This window comes from Lolium rigidum, chromosome 1 (assembly GCF_022539505.1).
Source record: "Lolium rigidum isolate FL_2022 chromosome 1, APGP_CSIRO_Lrig_0.1, whole genome shotgun sequence".
NCBI lineage: Eukaryota > Viridiplantae > Streptophyta > Magnoliopsida > Poales > Poaceae > Lolium > Lolium rigidum.
Window position 1 is genome coordinate 89302126 of NC_061508.1, and position 17177 is coordinate 89319302.

Below are 17177 nucleotides of genomic sequence, written 5' to 3' on the forward strand. Positions count from 1 at the left end.
CGATCCCATCTCGGGGATCCGGAGATCGCCTCCGGCACCCCTGCCGGAGAGGGGAATCATCTCCCGGAGGACTCTACGCCGCCATGGTCGCCTCCGGTGTGATGTGTGAGTAGTCTACCCCTGGACTATGGGTCCATAGCAGTAGCTAGATGGTTGTCTTCTCCTCATTGTGCTTCATTGTTGGATCTTGTGAGCTGCCTAACATGATCAAGATCATCTATCCGTAATTCTATATGTTGTGTTTGTCGGGATCCGATGGATAGAGAATACTATGTCATGTTAATTATCAAGTTATTATACATGTGTTGTTTATGATCTTGCATGCTCTCCGTTTCTAGTAGAGGCTCTGGCCAAGTTTTTACTTTTAACTCCAAGAGGGAGTACTTATGCTCGATAGTGGGTTCATGCCCGCATTGACACTGGGACGATGACAGAAAGTTCTAAGGTTGTGTTGTGCTCGTTGCCACTAGGGATAAAACATTGATGCTATGTTCGAGGATGTAGTTATTGATTACATTACGCACCATACTTAATGCAATTGTCTCAGTTGCTTTGCAACTTAATACTCGGAGGGGTTCGGATGATAACCCGAAGGTGGACTTTTTAGGCATAGATGCGGTTGGATGGCGGTCTATGTACTTTGTCGTAATGCCCAATTAAATCTCACTATACTTATCATGTCATGTATGTGCATTGTTATGCTCTCTCTATTTGTCAATTGCCCGACTATAATTTGTTCACCCAACATGCTTTTATCTTATGGGAGAGACACCTCTAGTGAACCGTGGACCCCGGTCCATTCTTTAATACTTGAAATACAAATCTGTCGCAATACTTGTTTTTACTATTTTCTCAGCAAATAATCATCTTCCACACAATACGGTTAATCCTTTGTTACAGCAAGCCGGTGAGATTGACAACCTCATCTGTTTCGTTGGGGCAAAGTACTTTGGTTGTGTTGTGCAGGTTCCACGTTGGCGCCGGAATCTCCGGTGTTGCGCCGCACTACATCTCGCCGCCATCAACCTTCAACGTGCTTCTTGACTCCTACTGGTCCGATTAAACCTTGGTTTCTTACGAGGGAAACTTGCCGCTGTGCGCATCACACCTTCCTCTTGGGGTTCCCAACGGACGCGTGTCGAACGAAAGACAATACGTCAACCACGCGCATCAAGCAAATTTCCGGCGCCGTTGCGGGGAGATCAAGACACGCTGCAAGGGGAGTCTCCACTTCTCAATCTCTTTACTTTGTTTTTGTCTTGCTTTATTTTATTTACTACTTTGTTTGCTGCATTATATCAAAACACAAAAAATTAGTTTACTTGTATTTACTTTATCTAGTTTGCTTTATTTACTATTGCTAAAATGGCCAACCCTGAAAATACTAAGTTGTGTGACTTCACTAGCACAAATAATAATGATTTCTTATGCACACCTATTGCTCCACCTGCTACTACAGCAGAATTCTTTGAAATTAAACCTGCTTTACTTAATCTTGTTATGCGAGAGCAATTTTCTCGGTGTTAGTTCCGATGATGCTGCTGCCCATCTCAATAATTTTGTTGAACTATGTGAAATGCAAAAGTATAAAGATGTAGATGGTGACATTATAAAATTAAAATTGTTCCCTTTCTCATTAAGAGGAAGAGCTAAAGATTGGTTGCTATCTCTGCCTAAGAATAGTATTGATTCATGGACTAAATGCAAGGATGCTTTTATTGGTAGATATTATCCCCCTGCTAAAATTATATCTTTGAGGAGTAGCATAATGAATTTCAAACAATTATATACTGAACATGTTGCTCAAGCTTGGGAAAGAATGAAATCTCTGGTTAAAAATTGCCCAACCCATGGATCGACTACTTGGATGATCATCCAAACCTTCTATGCGGGACTAAATTTTTCTTCGCGGAATTTATTGGATTCAGCTGCTGGAGGTACCTTTATGTCCATCACTCTTGGTGAAGCAACAAAGCTTCTTGATAATATGATGGTTAATTACTCTGAATGGCACACGGAAAGAGCTCCACAAGGTAAGAAGGTAAACTTTGTTGAAGAATCCTCTTCCTTGAATGATAAGGTTGATGCTATTATGTCTATGCTTGCGAATGATAGGACTAATGTTGATCCTAATAATGTTCCATTAGCTTCATTGGTTGCACAAGAAGAACATGTTGATGTAAACTTCATTAAAAATAATAATTTCAACAACAATGCTTATCGGAACAATTCTAGTAATAACTATAGGCCATATCCTTATAATAATGGTAACGGTTATGCTAATTCTTATGGGAATTCTTACAACAATAATAGGAATACACCCCCTGGACTTGAGGCCATGCTTAAAGAATTTATTAGTACACAAACTGCCTTTAACAAATCTGTTGAGGAAAAGCTCAATAAAATTGATATTCTTGTTTCCAGAGTTGATAGTCTTGCCTCTGATGTTGATCTTTTGAAATCGAAAGTTATGCCTAATAGGAATATTGAAAATAAAATTGTTACTACAGCAAATGCCATCCAAGTTAGAATTAATGAGAATATAAGATTAATGGCTGAACTGCGAGCTAGGTGGGATAGAGAAGAAAATGAAAAACTAGCTAAAAAGGAAAATGTAGCTAAAGTTTGGACTATTACCACCACTAGCAATGCTAATGATTCATATGTTGCTGCACCTCCTACTATCCATGATAAAATAATTGGTGTTGGTAAAGCTTCTACTCCTAGTACAAAGCGCGCAAAATTACCTGAAACTGCTAAAGCTCACTGAAACCGCTTGTGATAAAACTGCTGAAATTTTTTCCAACCTTGGGGATGATAATCCCATTGCTTTAGATTGTAATGAATTAGATTTTGATGATTGCCACATCTCTGAAGTTATAAAGTTCTTACAAAAACTTGCTAAAAGTCCCAATGCTAGTGCTATAAATTTGGCTTTCACAAAACATATTACAAATGCTCTCATAAAAGCTAGAGAAGAGAAACTAAAACTTGAAACTTCTATTCCTAGAAAGCTAGAGGATGGTTGGGAGCCCATCATTAAAATGAGAATCAAAGATTTTGATTGTAATGCTTTATGTGATCTTGGTGCAAGTATTTCGTTATGCCTAAAAAAGTCTATGATATGCTTGACTTGCCACCATTGAAGAATTGTTATTTGGATGTTAATCTCGCTGATAATGCTAAAAAGAAACCTTTGGGGAAAGTTGATAATGTTCATATTATGGTTAACAATAACCTTGTCCCCGTTGATTTTGTTGTCTTGGATATTGAATGCAATGCATCTTGCCCCATTATATTGGGAAGACCTTTTCTTCGAACCGTTGGTGCTACTATTGATATGAAGGAAGGTAATATTAAATATCAATTTCCTCTCAAGAAAGGTATGGAACACTTCCCTAGAAAAAGAATGAAGGTACCTTATGATTCTATTATTAGAACAAATTATGATGTTGATGCTTCATCTCTTGATGTTACTTGAGTTACACTTTCTGCGCCTAGCTGAAAGGCGTTAAAGAAAAACGCTTATGGGAGACAACCCATGTTTTTACCTACAGTACTTTGTTTTTATTTTGTGTCTTGGAAGTTGTTTACTACTGTAGCAACCTCTCCTTATCTTAGTTTTATGTTTTGTTGTGCCAAGTAAAGTCTTTGATAGAAAAGTAAGTACTAGATTTGGATTACTGCGCAGAAACAGATTTCTTTGCTGTCACGAATCTGGGTCTAATTCTCCTGTAGGTAACTCAGAAAATTATGCCAATTTACGTGAGTGATCCTCAGATATGTACGCAACTTTCATTCAATTTGAGCATTTTCGTTTGAGCAAGTCTGGTGGCCTAATAAAATCCATCTTTACGGACTGTTCTGTTTTGACAGATTCTGTCTTTTATTTCGCATTGCCTCTTTTGCTATGTTGGATGAATTTCTTTGATCCATTAATGTCCAGTAGCTTTATGAAATGTCCAGAAGTGTTAGGAATGATTGTGTCACCTCTGAACATGTGAATTTTTATTATGCACTAACCCTCTAATGAGTTGTTTCGAGTTTGGTGTGGAGGAAGTTTTCAAGGATCAAGAGAGGAGTATGATGCAATATGATCAAGGAGAGTGAAATCTCTAAGCTTGGGGATGCCCCGGTGGTTCACCCCTGCATATTTTAAGAAGACTCAATCGTCTAAGCTTGGGGATGCCCAAGGCATCCCCTTCTTCATCGACAACATTATCAGGTTCCTCCCCTGAAACTATATTTTTATTCGGCCACATCTTATGTACTTTGCTTGGAGCGTCGGTTTGTTTTTGTTTTTGTTTTGTTTGAATAAAATGGATCCTAGCATTCACTTTATGGGAGAGAGACACGCTCCGCTGTTGCATATGGACAAATATGTCCTTAGGTTCTACTCATAGTATTCATGGCGAAGTTTCTCCTTCGTTAAATTGTTATATGGTTGGAATTGGAAAATGCTACATGTAGTAAATTGCTATAATGTCTTGGATAATTTGATACTTGGCAATTGTTGTGCTCACGTTTAAGCTCTTGCATCATATACTTTGCACCCATTAATGAAGAAATACTTAGAGCTTGTTAATTTGGTTTGCATATTTGGTTTCTCTAGAGTCTAGATAACATCTAGTATTGAGTTTTGAACAACAAGGAAGACGGTATGGAGTCTTATAATGTTTACCATATGTCTTTTATGTGAGTTTTGCTGTACCGTTCATCCTTGTGTTTGTTTCAAATAGCCTTGCTAGCCTAAACCTTGTATCGAGAGGGAATACTTCTCATGCATCCAAAATACTTGAGCCAACCACTATGCCATTTGTGTCCACCATACCTACCTACTACATGGTATTTATCCGCCATTCCAAAGTAAATTGCTTGAGTGCTACCTTTAAAATTCCATCATTCACCTTTGCAATATATAGCTCATGGGACAAATAGCTTAAAAACTATTGTAGTATTGAATATGTACTTATGCACTTTATCTCTTATTAAGTTGCTTGTTGAGCGATAACCATGTTTCGGGGACGCCATCAACTATTTCTTGTTGGATATCATGTGAGTTGCTATGCATGTCCGTCTTGTCCGAAGCAAGAGAGATCTACCACCTTCATGGTTGGAGCATGCATGTTGTTAGAGAAGAACTTTGGGCCGCTAACTAAAGCCATGATTCATGGTGGAAGTTTCAGTTTGGACACATATCCTCAATCTCATATGAGAATAATAATTGTTGCCACATGCTTATGCATAAAAGAGGAGTCCATTATCCGTTGTCCATGTTGTCCCGGTATGGATGTCTAAGTTGAGAATAATCAAAAGCGAGAAATCCAAAATGCGAGCTTTCTCCTTAGACCTTTGTACGAGCGGCATGGAGGTACCCCATTGTGACACTTGGTCAAAACATGTGCATTGCAAAGATCCGGTAGTCCAAGTTAATTAGGACAAGGTGCGGGCACTATTAGTATACTATGCATGAGACTTGCAACTTGTAAGATATAATGTAAATAACTCATATGCTTTATTACTACCGTTGACAAAATTGTTTCATGTTTTCAAAATAAAAGCTCTAGCACAAATATAGCAATCGATGCTTTCCTCTTTGAAGGACCATTCTCTTTACTTTTATGTTGAGTCAGTTCACCTATCTCTCTCCACCTCAAGAAGCAAACACTTGTGTGAACCGTGCATTGATTCCTACATATTTGCATATTGTACTTGTTATATTACTCTATGTTGACTATTATCCATGAGATATACATGTTACAAGTTGAAAGCAACCGCTGAAACTTAATCTTCCTTTGTGTTGCTTCAATACCTTTACTTTGATTTATTGCTTTATGAGTTAACTCTTATGCAAGACTTATTAATACTTGTCTTGAAGTACTATTCATGAAAAGTCTTTGCTATATGATTCACTTGTTTACTCATGTCATCACCATTGTTTTGATCGCTGCATCCACTACATATGTTTACAAATAGTATGATCAAGGTTATGATGGCATATCACTTCAGAAATTATCTTTGTTATCGTTTTACCTCGCTCGGGACGAGCAGAACTAAGCTTGGGGATGCTTGATACGTCTCCGACGTATCGATAATTTCTTATGTTCTATGCCATATTATTGATGATACCTACATGTTTTATGCACACTTTATGTCATATTCGTGCATTTTCCGGAACTAACCTATTAACAAGATGCCGAAGTGCCAGCTTGCTGTTTTCTCGCTGTTTTTGGTTTCAGAAATCCTAGTAACGAAATATTCTCGGAATTGGACGAAATCAAAGCCCAGGGGCCTATTTTCTCACGAAGCTTCCAGAAGTCCGAAGGAGAGACGAAGAGGGGCCACGGAGGGGCCACACCATAAGGCGGCGCGGCCCTGTGGTGTGGGGCCCCCGTGCCGCCTCTTGACCTACCCTTCCGCCTACAAATAGCCTCCGTGACGAAACCCCCGAGCACCGAGAGCCACGATACGGAAAACCTTACCGAGACGCCGTCGCCGCCGATCCCATCTCGGGGGATCCAGAGATCGCCTCCGGCACCCTGCCGGAGAGGGGAATCATCTCCCGGAGGACTCTACGCCGCCATGGTCGCCTCCGGTGTGATGTGTGAGTAGTCTACCCATGGACTATGGGTCCATAGCAGTAGCTAGATGGTTGTCTTCTCCTCATTGTGCTTCATTGTTGGATCTTGTGAGCTGCCTAACATGATCAAGATCATCTATCTGTAATTCTATATGTTGTGTTTGTCGGGATCCGATGGATAGAGAATACTATGTCATGTTAATTATCAAGTTATTATACATGTGTTGTTTATGATCTTGCATGCTCTCCATTTCTAGTAGAGGCTCGGCCAAGTTTTTACTTTTAACTCCAAGAGGGAGTACTTATGCTCGATAGTGGGTTCATGCCCGCATTGACACTCGGGACGAGTGACGAAAGTTCTAAGGTTGTGTTGTGTCTGTTGCCACTAGGGATAAAACATTGATGCTATGTTCGAGGATGTAGTTATTGATTACATTACGCACCATACTTAATGCAATTGTCTGTTGCTTTGCAACTTAATACTGGAGGGGTTCGGATGATAACCTCGAAGGTGGACTTTTTAGGCATAGATGCATTTGGATGGCGGTCTATGTACTTTGTCGTAATGCCCAATTAAATCTCACTATACTTATCATGTCATGTATGTGCATTGTTATGCCCTCTCTATTTGTCAATTGCCCGACTGTAATTTGTTCACCCAACATGCTTTTATCTTATGGGAGAGACACCTCTAGTGAACTGTGGACCCCGGTCCATTCTTTAATACTGAAATACAAATCTGCTGCAATACTTGTTTTTACTATTTTCTCTGCAAATAATCATCTTCCACACAATACGGTTAATCCTTTGTTACAGCAAGCCGGTGAGATTGACAACCTCACTGTTTCGTTGGGGCAAAGTACTTTGGTTGTGTTGTGCAGGTTCCACGTTGGCGCCGGAATCTCTGGTGTTGCGCCGCACTACATCTCGCCGCCATCAACCTTCAACGTGCTTCTTGACTCCTACTGGTCCGATTAAACCTTGGTTTCTTACTGAGGGAAACTTGCCGCTGTGCGCATCACACCTTCCTCTTGGGGTTCCCAACGGACGCGTGTCGAACGAAAAGACAATACGTCAACCACGCGCATCACTCCACTTGAGCCGTGCTTGATACTTCTATTCCATCATCTTGATCATCACTATGATATTCCATGGGGCGAATGTGTCCAATGCCCATATGCTTGATGGCACTAGATGGATCATCATCATTACCTGCAACACATGGAACAAATTGCTCCACTTGGGAGCCATTATCCTCCAAGAACACAACGTCACAAGATACTTCAATAGTCCTAGTGGACCGGTTGTAGTATCTATAGGCGTGAGAGTTCTCCGCATATCCAACAAATATGCCCTCTATGGTTCTAGTTTCAAATTTACCGAGCTTTCCTTTGTTGTTCTTAACAAGGCATTTTCATCCAAAGACACGAATGTACATGACATTAGGCTTGTTACCGGTAAGAAGCTCGTATGGAGTTTTGTTGTGGAGGGACGGAGGAAGATCCGGTTGGAGTAGTGGATGGCCGTAGAGATGGCTTCTCCCCAAAAGTTGTGGGGTGAGTTGAATTCACTCAACATGGTTCTTGCCATCTCAATGATAGTCCGGTTCTTCCTTTCAACAACACCATTTTGTTGACGGGTGTATGGCGCCGAAAACTCATGCTTGATGCCCTCATCATCAACAAACTCTTGCATGGTGTAGTTCTTGAACTCGGTGCCATTGTCGGTCCTTATCGCCTTAATCTCGGATTCATACATACGTTGAGCTTTCTTGGCGAAGACAATGAATTCCCTATGGGTCTCGTCCTTAGACTTAAGGAGAAAGACCCAAGAGTATCTTGAGTAATCATCAACAATGACGAGTCCATACTTTCTCCCACCAAGAGTATCATAATGTGATGGCCCAAAGAGATCCAAATGAAGGAGCTCCAAAGGCCTAGATGTGGTGACGATACTCTTGATAGGATGACTCTTCTTGAGTTGCTTTCCGGCTACACATGCACTGCAAACACGATCTTTCTCAACAGAAATGCCGGTTAGTCCCACAATGTGTTCACCCTTTAGGAGTTGTTTAAGATTCCTCATGTTGACATGACCAAGGCGGCGATGCCACAACCAACCTTCGTCATGCTTGGTCGCCATTAGACATGTGGAGTGAGAGGAGCTCTCTTTCGAGAGGTTAACCACGTAAAGGTTGTTCTCCACATATCCAACGAGGACCAATTTGAGATTGTCACTCCTAAAGACTTTCACATAATACTTAGTAAAATATGAATTGTAACCGGCATCGACAAGATGATATATAGAAAGTAAGTTATAGCCAAGGGATTCAACAAGCATAACCGTCTCAAGGCACAAGTCCTTAGAGATTTCTACCTTGCCATACCCAAGTACCTTTCCCTTTGAGTTATCACCAAAGGTAATGCTTGACTTCTTGTTGATATCTTCAATGAATTGATCAAGCACACCTCTTCCTCCGGTCATATGATTGGTGCATCCACTAGCAAACACCCATTTTGGACCACCGGAGGAATACCCCTACAAAATCAAGTAGAGGATTTAGGAACCCATCGATTAATGGGTTCCTTTGCAATGGCAACAATATCTTTTGGTACCCAAATTGAGTACTCTCTATAAGCATAGCCATTAGGAGGGCCAACATAGTTAGCATAGACATCACCATAATAATCAACAAATAATGCATAGTGATCGTTTGGCCCCGTGCGGTCACCACTAGTGGCTTTGCCCTTTGAGGCTTTGCCATTATTAGTGACCTTCTTGTTCTTATCTTGAGCGGGTTTCTCCTTGTTGTAGCTCTTCTTCTTGTGAGACTTGGGAACATATCCAAGTCCAAACTTTTGATTGTTTGACCTTTGCTTACTCAAGAGGTCATCCAATCCCATCTTGTTCTTGGCGGTGGTGAACTTTGCAAGTTCCTTTGTTAACCTAACATTTTCCTCAAGAATAGATGCATGCTCACAAGAGGATTCATTAGGATGGTAGTCGAGACCATATTTAGTTACCAAGGATTCAAGATATGCATTGGTCTCAACATGCAAAGATAGTTCCTCTTGTAAACGAACATGTTCCTCAACAAGCTTAGCATGCTCACTAGTAAAAGATGTAGGGGAACTAGCATGCTTTTCAACAACAATGGGATCCTTCATTGATTCAAGTGCTTTTGTGTAGGTTTCTTGGAGTAGGTCATGGTTCTCTCCAAGTTCCTTGAGCTCATCCTTTACAAGCTTGTTAGCTCTTTCAAGGTGGTCAAGATCCCTAGTGAGGGAAGCATGAGCAACTTCAAGTTCCTCCTTTGAGGTATGGAGCACTTGAGTCAAAGATTGAGCCCTATCAATAGTTTCTAGGTCCTTAACTTTATCAAGTTCATAAGTTTCAATTTGTTGCTTAAGGCCTTGAGATATGCACCTTTCGGTTTTTAGCTCTTGTCTTAGGAGATTGAATCTCCGTTCCTTTTCATCCAATTGATATTCTAATTCCTCAATGGACTCATCCTTTTCTTTGAGAGAGTCCATCAAGAAATCAAACTTGACAAGAGCTTCACCACGAAGGGTGCATCTAACATTGTAAAGTTCCTTAAGCACAATTAATTCATCTTGATTTTCATTTTCATCATCAAGAACACTAGATAGAGAAGGTGGAGGTTCCATTACCTTGGTTTCTCTTGCCATTAGGCAAGAGCCAACGATTGTAGAGGGGAGAGAGTCATCGGAGTCATCGTCTTGAGTTGTTCTTGCCATGAAGGAAGAACCAACATCATTCTCCGTGGAGTAATCCTTGGAGTAGTCATATGTGAAGAGTGACCCGGGCTTAGAGAAAGCCAAACCGGCCACTCCGGCCTCCTTCTCCTCATCTTCCTCTTCTTCATCGGACAAGTACTCGGCTCCAACAAAAGCCATTCCCTTGTTCTTCTTGTATCGATCATTGATTGGGTTTGGCTTCAACCTTGGCTTGACCCCTTTGATGAACTTTGGCTTGTCTACCCTTTTCTCATAAGGGCACTCATTTGCAAAGTGGCTATCTTCATCACAGTTGTAGCAAGTTCTCTTCTTCTTCTTGTCATTGAAGAGCATTAGAAGCTTTCCCTTGTACTTCTTGGCAAATAAGGCAAAGTCGGTACCAATGTCACTAGTTGAGGTCATCTCTTCCTCTTCTTCAAATTCATATTCTTCTTCTCCTCCATGATCGGCCCTAGCTTTGAGAGCAAGATTGCGTGGCGCTTCATGGTTGTGTGAGGCTTCATCAACACGGTTCATTGCCATGAGCCTCTTTCCCGCTTTGGCCATGTTTTCATTGGCGGCCACATAGGAGACTAGATCATCGGAGTTGAGGTCGGCACTCTTGGTCATGATTTGTAAGTTGAGTGCAAGATTGGTGTCTTCTTGTTTGACGGCAATCATAGCAATGACCTTGGACTTTATAAATGCTTCATTCATCTCGAAGCCGTCATTGTACTTCTCAACACCGAGTCCCTTGACCCTTACTCTAAGAGCACCAAGTCTTGCATAAGCATCGGCCACGGACTCTCCTTCTCGAATCATGAATTGATGAGCCTCTTGCTTTGCGGTCTCATAAAGAGCGGATTGGATCAAATCGGTTCCCTCTTGGAGTACTACGATTCGATCCCACAACTCTTTAGCGGACTCTATGTCATTGACTTGATCAAGGAGCTTGCGGTTGATGCCACTCCTAATCTTGTCACGGGCGGAGGCGTTGAGTTGACGGTTGTAGAATTCGGTGGAGGTCAACCGAATGGGATCTTGTGGCTCCCGGTATCCATGCACAATGATCTCCCACAACTCCACGCTGCAGCTGCGAATATGAGATTCCATAGAAGATTTCCAAAAAGGAAAGTGAGTTCCATCAAAATGGGTAACATTCCCACTATGGTTTATATGAGGCATGGGTGAAGCGTTTTTGGGATAGTCATGTTTGACTTCGCGATAGCTCCCTAGTGAGGCCGAAGCCGTACTAGAAGGCCCACTAGTCAAGTTCTTAAGCATGGCAGACATCTCTGCCATTTGGCTTTGTAGCTCATCCTCATTTTTCTTCTTCTCGGCATCATATGCCAAGAATCTAGATTTCATCTCTTTAACCGAAAGGTTAGAGTCTTCATCTAGACCCTCGAATAGTTTATCCATCTCACTCTTAAGGCGGTGAAGCCCTTAATAAGAGTCCACGCTCTGATACCAATTGAAAGTATAGAGATGGTAAACCTAGAGGGGGGGTGAATAGGTTTCTACAGATTTTAATTATTTCTTTGCAATATTAGGCTTTGCGGAATATAAAGGTGAGCCTAATGCAAGCTAGGTGAAGCAACCTATATGAAGATACAACTATCTCGAGCACGAAGGCTCTCTCAGGAAGTTTAAATCACAAGTAAGGAGATCGGTTAGAGATAACCGATAGCACGCGGAGACGAGGATGTATTCCCGTGTTCCCTTGCTTTGCAACAAGGTACGTCACGTTTGGAGGGGTGGAGGTCCCACGAAGGATTCCCCACGCCACGAAGGCTCACCCTATTCTCCGGAGCCTATCCCACGAAGGAATAGCTCACTCACTTGTGGTAGACTTTGAGGTAGCCTCCAAACCTTCACAATCTTGCCCGGAGCAAATCCACAGCCCGGATGCTTCCGGACTCCTTCTTGCCCACCTAGGGTTTCCAAGGAACCCTAGGAAGCAAGCTTCTTGATGAATACAAGGGGGAATGAGATTTGGCTTGGTAGAACAAGTAGATCGGGTCCTCCTCTAGTGATTCCCCGGAGGGATTTGAGTTTGGGTGGAGGAGGAGGGAGATCGGAGGCTTTTGGTGTTTCTAATAATGGAGTAAGAGAGAGAGAGCTCAAGAACAGCTTGTAGTGTAGTGCCTAACTGTTCAGACGTGGGAGAAGGCCTATTTATAGTGTTCTTCGAAATATGGCCGTTGGTCACTTGCCACCTCAGCTTTTTCCTCGAGAAACCCGGTTGACCGGGCCACAGACCGCACAGCCCGGTGGTGAGGCCGGTCAGACCGGACCGGTGACCGGACGCTCTTTGCTGGTCCTGGAGCTCCTCCGGTTGGCGGCCGGTTAGCACCCGGTTGGCGACCGGTCGACCGGGCCGTGCGCCGGACCCGCCGGTCAGTAGGCCGGTTGACCGGTCGGCAACCGGATTTCTTGTGTTCTGGTGAAGACCCCGGTTGGCGGCCGGTCGATCGGGTCGTGCGCCGGACTTCTCTGGTTGGCGACCGGTTGACCGAGCTGCGCGCGGACAAGGCCGGTTGCTGGCCCGGTTGGACCGGGCTGCAGACCGGATTTCTGCTGTAGACCTCTTTTTGATTGTTGTTGAAGTGGGGGGTCTCCTTTAGCCTTCTTATTCCTTTGATACACCATTAATGCCTCATTGCCTAAAACCTGAGATTATCCTTATAAACATATTAGGTCAAATACTCTAGCACGGTGTCATTGTTACCAAAATAATGGATAAGGGTAAAATACCCTTACAGTCCTCGTCGTACCGCTCGGCGCCCTACAGCGTCCCCAAACGCGAGGTGAAGGAGGAGCCGGCGACGCCCGTCAACACGAGGCGCGGTGGCAGCGGCAGCCGGCGGCAGCAAGAGAGGCGCGGCGGTGCCCTCCTCATCCCGAAGCCGGAGGTGAAGGAGAAGCCGGAGGAAGCGGCGCAGGCGGCGCTGCTGGCGGAGTACGAGCGGCAGCAGCGGATCATTGCCAGCAGCAACGACCCCGAGGACTGCACAGGGCTGCGGGCGGCGTGCTTGGCGTCCATGAACGACAAGGACGCCTGGAGGGGCGACCTGGACATGGCGATCGCCATGTCCATCCGCGACTCCGGCAAGCCGCTCGTGGACCTCACCGACGACGGCGAGGTAGGACCAAGCGGCTTGGTGAAGGACGAGCCCGTCGACGAGCGCGTCAAGCAGGAGGTCGTCACCGAGGACATGTACGACTTATAGCAGTACTACGACGCCTCCGGCCGCCGCAAGTACTTCTAGATTAGGTTTAGTTTAAAATTTAGACAAATTTCGTTCGAATCTATGTAAGTTTGGACGAATCTAATCGAATCTCGCTAAGTTTAAAATTTCCAAAAATTTGTTTGGGGGACGCGACTAGGGAGCGACGTCCCCCAAACGCGGCACGAACAAAACACGTCCCCCAAACGCTCAATCCGGCGCGTTTTGGGGGACGGTTTGGGGGACGCGACTAGAGATGCTCTTATACCATCTCCACCGGGGCGCGTCCCATATAGTTACCGGCAAGGGCATCGGCACTGTTGTATGGGGCACGCCGGCACAACATCATCCATTTGATGGAGCTGCTCCCACACCGGCGCGCCCCATACGACAGCCTCAATAGATGATCTAAATTGAAAACTCAAACAAAAGCATAAGAATTCGAATAAGTTTACGAATTTAAAGTTTGAGCCAACACATGGCCACCAAATTCGGTGCGGCGCGGTCAGGCGACATGTTCAGGTCGACGGGGAAGCGAAAGACGCCACTGCCCCTCGCCGCTGAATCCGGCGAGGACAACGCGGTGGGGTCAAAGGTCATGTCGTTGTCCGCGTACTCGGGGGAGTAGCGGGCGCGGCCGTCCATCTGCGATAGCCGCATCTACGAGATCGACGGCCCATCTGCATTGTACCCCGCGTAGTACCCCAGCGATGACGGTGTGCTCGAGATGTTGTTGAGGCCGCCGCCCAAGCTGACGCACGCTTCCGTAGTGGACTCGCTGCGTCGATAGCGGCGACGCGGTGCCTTCTGCGGTCAGCCGTTATGAAGGAGCGGCGTCCCATCTTCTTGTCCCACTCCTCATGCGACATGGTCGCCGGCTTCTCCTTCGGCGCGGCTTCGGCGGCGCCTTCGTCGGTGCCTTCGCTGGAGCCTTTCTCTTCGGTGCCATGGCGGCGTCGAGGGTTTTTCGGGTTGGAGGGTGGATGGGCGAAGGAGTGGCGGGCGGGAGAAATGAGCGGCGGAGGGGACAGGGTTTTGGTGGATAAGATGTATAATTTGGAGATATGTGGCTGACATGCGGCTCCCACGTCCAAAAATTTCCGCCTCGGGAGGCGCCGACGCGTTCAATTCGCGCCCTTGGCCAAGGAGCCGGCACGGGGTTGCCAAAGGTACGGTAGAAATTTTGGAGAAAAATATATTATATTTTTTGCTATACAAAAAAGATAAATATATCTACCCTATACATAGCCATAAATTTGGTTTTTTCTTATAGCTCAAAATACAACGCAATTTCTACTGAAACTTCGCATGAATATCCAGGATATATGTATATATTCATGAAATAAATGTGACAATTTTTTAAAACACAAATGTACTATTTTTTAATATTTTGATAACTAAGAGCACTGGTGCTTGTGTACACCAAATCTACTTCCAATTTATTTGCACTGATATTAATGATGCCACTTATTGCAAGTAAGCAAATAGAGGCATTCTTAAGCATTGGGGGAGCTTCGTTGGAGCCTAACTGGGCCATGACCTGCCCAGTTTTTTTTGCAGAAAAACAAGTAACCCCTATGCTTCTGAGGCCCAACCCAACAGCACGCACTACCCCTTCGTCTGTAAGCTCACTTCTAATCATTTGTTCCTTCAGCTCTCGACAGAAGCCATGGCCGTGAGAGCATCTCTCTAGGTTTAGCAATCTTTGACAGAATCACAGGTGGTTCATGCAGAATCTGAAAATCGACAGAGATGAGACCAATCAAAATTAATATAGCAAGATTATTTAATGGAGTTAATGTTCAGTGATATTATACGGTATGATACTGAACCAAAATAATTTGAAAGCAATTAAGAAAAGGTGAACAATGGGAAAGGAACATAGTATGCTTGGAAATTTAATTAGGAAAAAGGGGATTTGAGTAACAAACCTGTAAAAATAATCTAGAACTTAAATTCAGTTGTACACAACTGCACTTTTTTTTGGCTTAGATTCAGAAGGGAAGATCGCATCACAAATTGCAGCGTCAACTATCAATACGTCCATGACATGGGGGGGACTCCGAAACGAGAACTTGTCCAACAACAACAATTATCGGAAAGGACATGTGGATAACAAGAAACTAGAGAAACCAAGTACATGACGGTTTGGAATAGAGCCGGAGAACCGGTCTCATCTAATCACAAAGCCACCGACCTACATTTTGGTCCATAAAAGGAGATCACATCGCTGCGCTCGGTCTGTGTCAATCGCAGCCTAGTGCTGCTGCACCGGGATCCGAGATACACACGAAAACCTAGGCGGGGCGCGATGCCCTCTCTGCCTCCCCCGGTGGCGGTGCCTCCTCTAACTCAACGGCAACGCCGTAAGGGCGCGATCTCGCTCCACCTCGACGTGTTCCTCTCCGATCACTACCCGCAGCCGTTGCCGGCGCCGGAGGAGAGGGACTGGTTGAACCTGCCGCTCGACGCGACACTGAGCATCCTCCGGCGCCTGGACCCCGTAGAGCTCCTCGTGGGCGGGGTCGCGGGGGCGTGCCGCTCCTGGCGCCGCGCCACGCGCGACGAGCCCAGCCTGTGGCGCCATATCGACATTCGCGGCTATCCTCGGTGTCGGGGCCTGCTCGTCGAAGCGTTTGCCCGGGAGGCCGTGCTACGCAGCGAGGGCATGTGCGAGTCGTTCTGGGGCGAGGCCTTCGGCGGCGACGACTTCTTACTCTTCCTGGCCGAGCAGTACGTCGGTTCTTGATCTATTCATTCCCCAACCTTACTTCCGATTTTTTTTTTTGAAACAAATTACTTCCGAAATTTCATGGCGCGCATTTTTAATACAGTACTATAACCAAATTTATAAACTTGCATATTATGTCTATTGTTCACTTGATCATTGTTACCAAGATGATTTGCAATGTACTGTGAATCGGTGAATCTAACTCTTCTTCTTAGAGGAAAAGGACACTCATCGAGAGGCTTTAGAACCCGCATACTAACCATCGTGATGACATGCTAGTTCTCATTTGCTTTCTTCTTTTGAGCGATGTGGAAGCGATTTTTCAAAGTATTTTCTCCCAAGAGATAATATAGTTAGGTTTGCTACAACTTCTTGATGCAATTATCTTTATTTAAGCATGTTCATCGTAGTAGTGCATAGTTGGATCGTGACTGATGGGAGAGCATGAGAACATCCAACTTTTTAGAGTGAATTCCACTTTTTACCCCGTAGTTCTGCAGATGTAACACTAATTACCCCGTTGAATAAAAAATCATCTAGATTATGCATTTTAGAATATTTGGACCCTCGATTTCTGGTGTGTATTCATTGGGCAAGCTATGAGGTGATTACCTACTTTCAAAAATATTAGTACGGGGACGAGAAATGAAACAATTGGATAAGAGAAGTCTGGACATAATCGTAGATGAGGGCCTCCGATATTTACACATTTTGTCGCACCACATCGACGAAATACGCCTTCCTATCTAACAAAAACAAAAACAAAATGCTAAATTGGGGTAAAACCATGTTTAAAAACTCCTAGATGGGATATTTTTGTAAAAGTAGCACTAAATGGGATAATATGTATCATAAATGCGTAACTATAGAGTAAAAAGTGAAATTCACTCAACTTTTTA

At 44.1% G+C, this 17177-nt stretch overlaps 1 protein-coding gene across 1 annotated transcript in view; it reads right to left on the minus strand.

Moving 5' to 3' along the window:
- Positions 1 to 14416, minus strand: part of LOC124648838 (nuclear pore complex protein NUP62-like) — a 22780-nt gene extending 8364 nt beyond the window's left edge. The window contains exon 1 of the mRNA XM_047188537.1: positions 14308 to 14416. Within this exon, the coding sequence (XP_047044493.1) occupies positions 14308 to 14416 (109 nt within the window). The remainder of the gene's footprint in view (positions 1 to 14307) is intronic.
- Positions 14417 to 17177: the final 2761 nt, after the last annotated feature.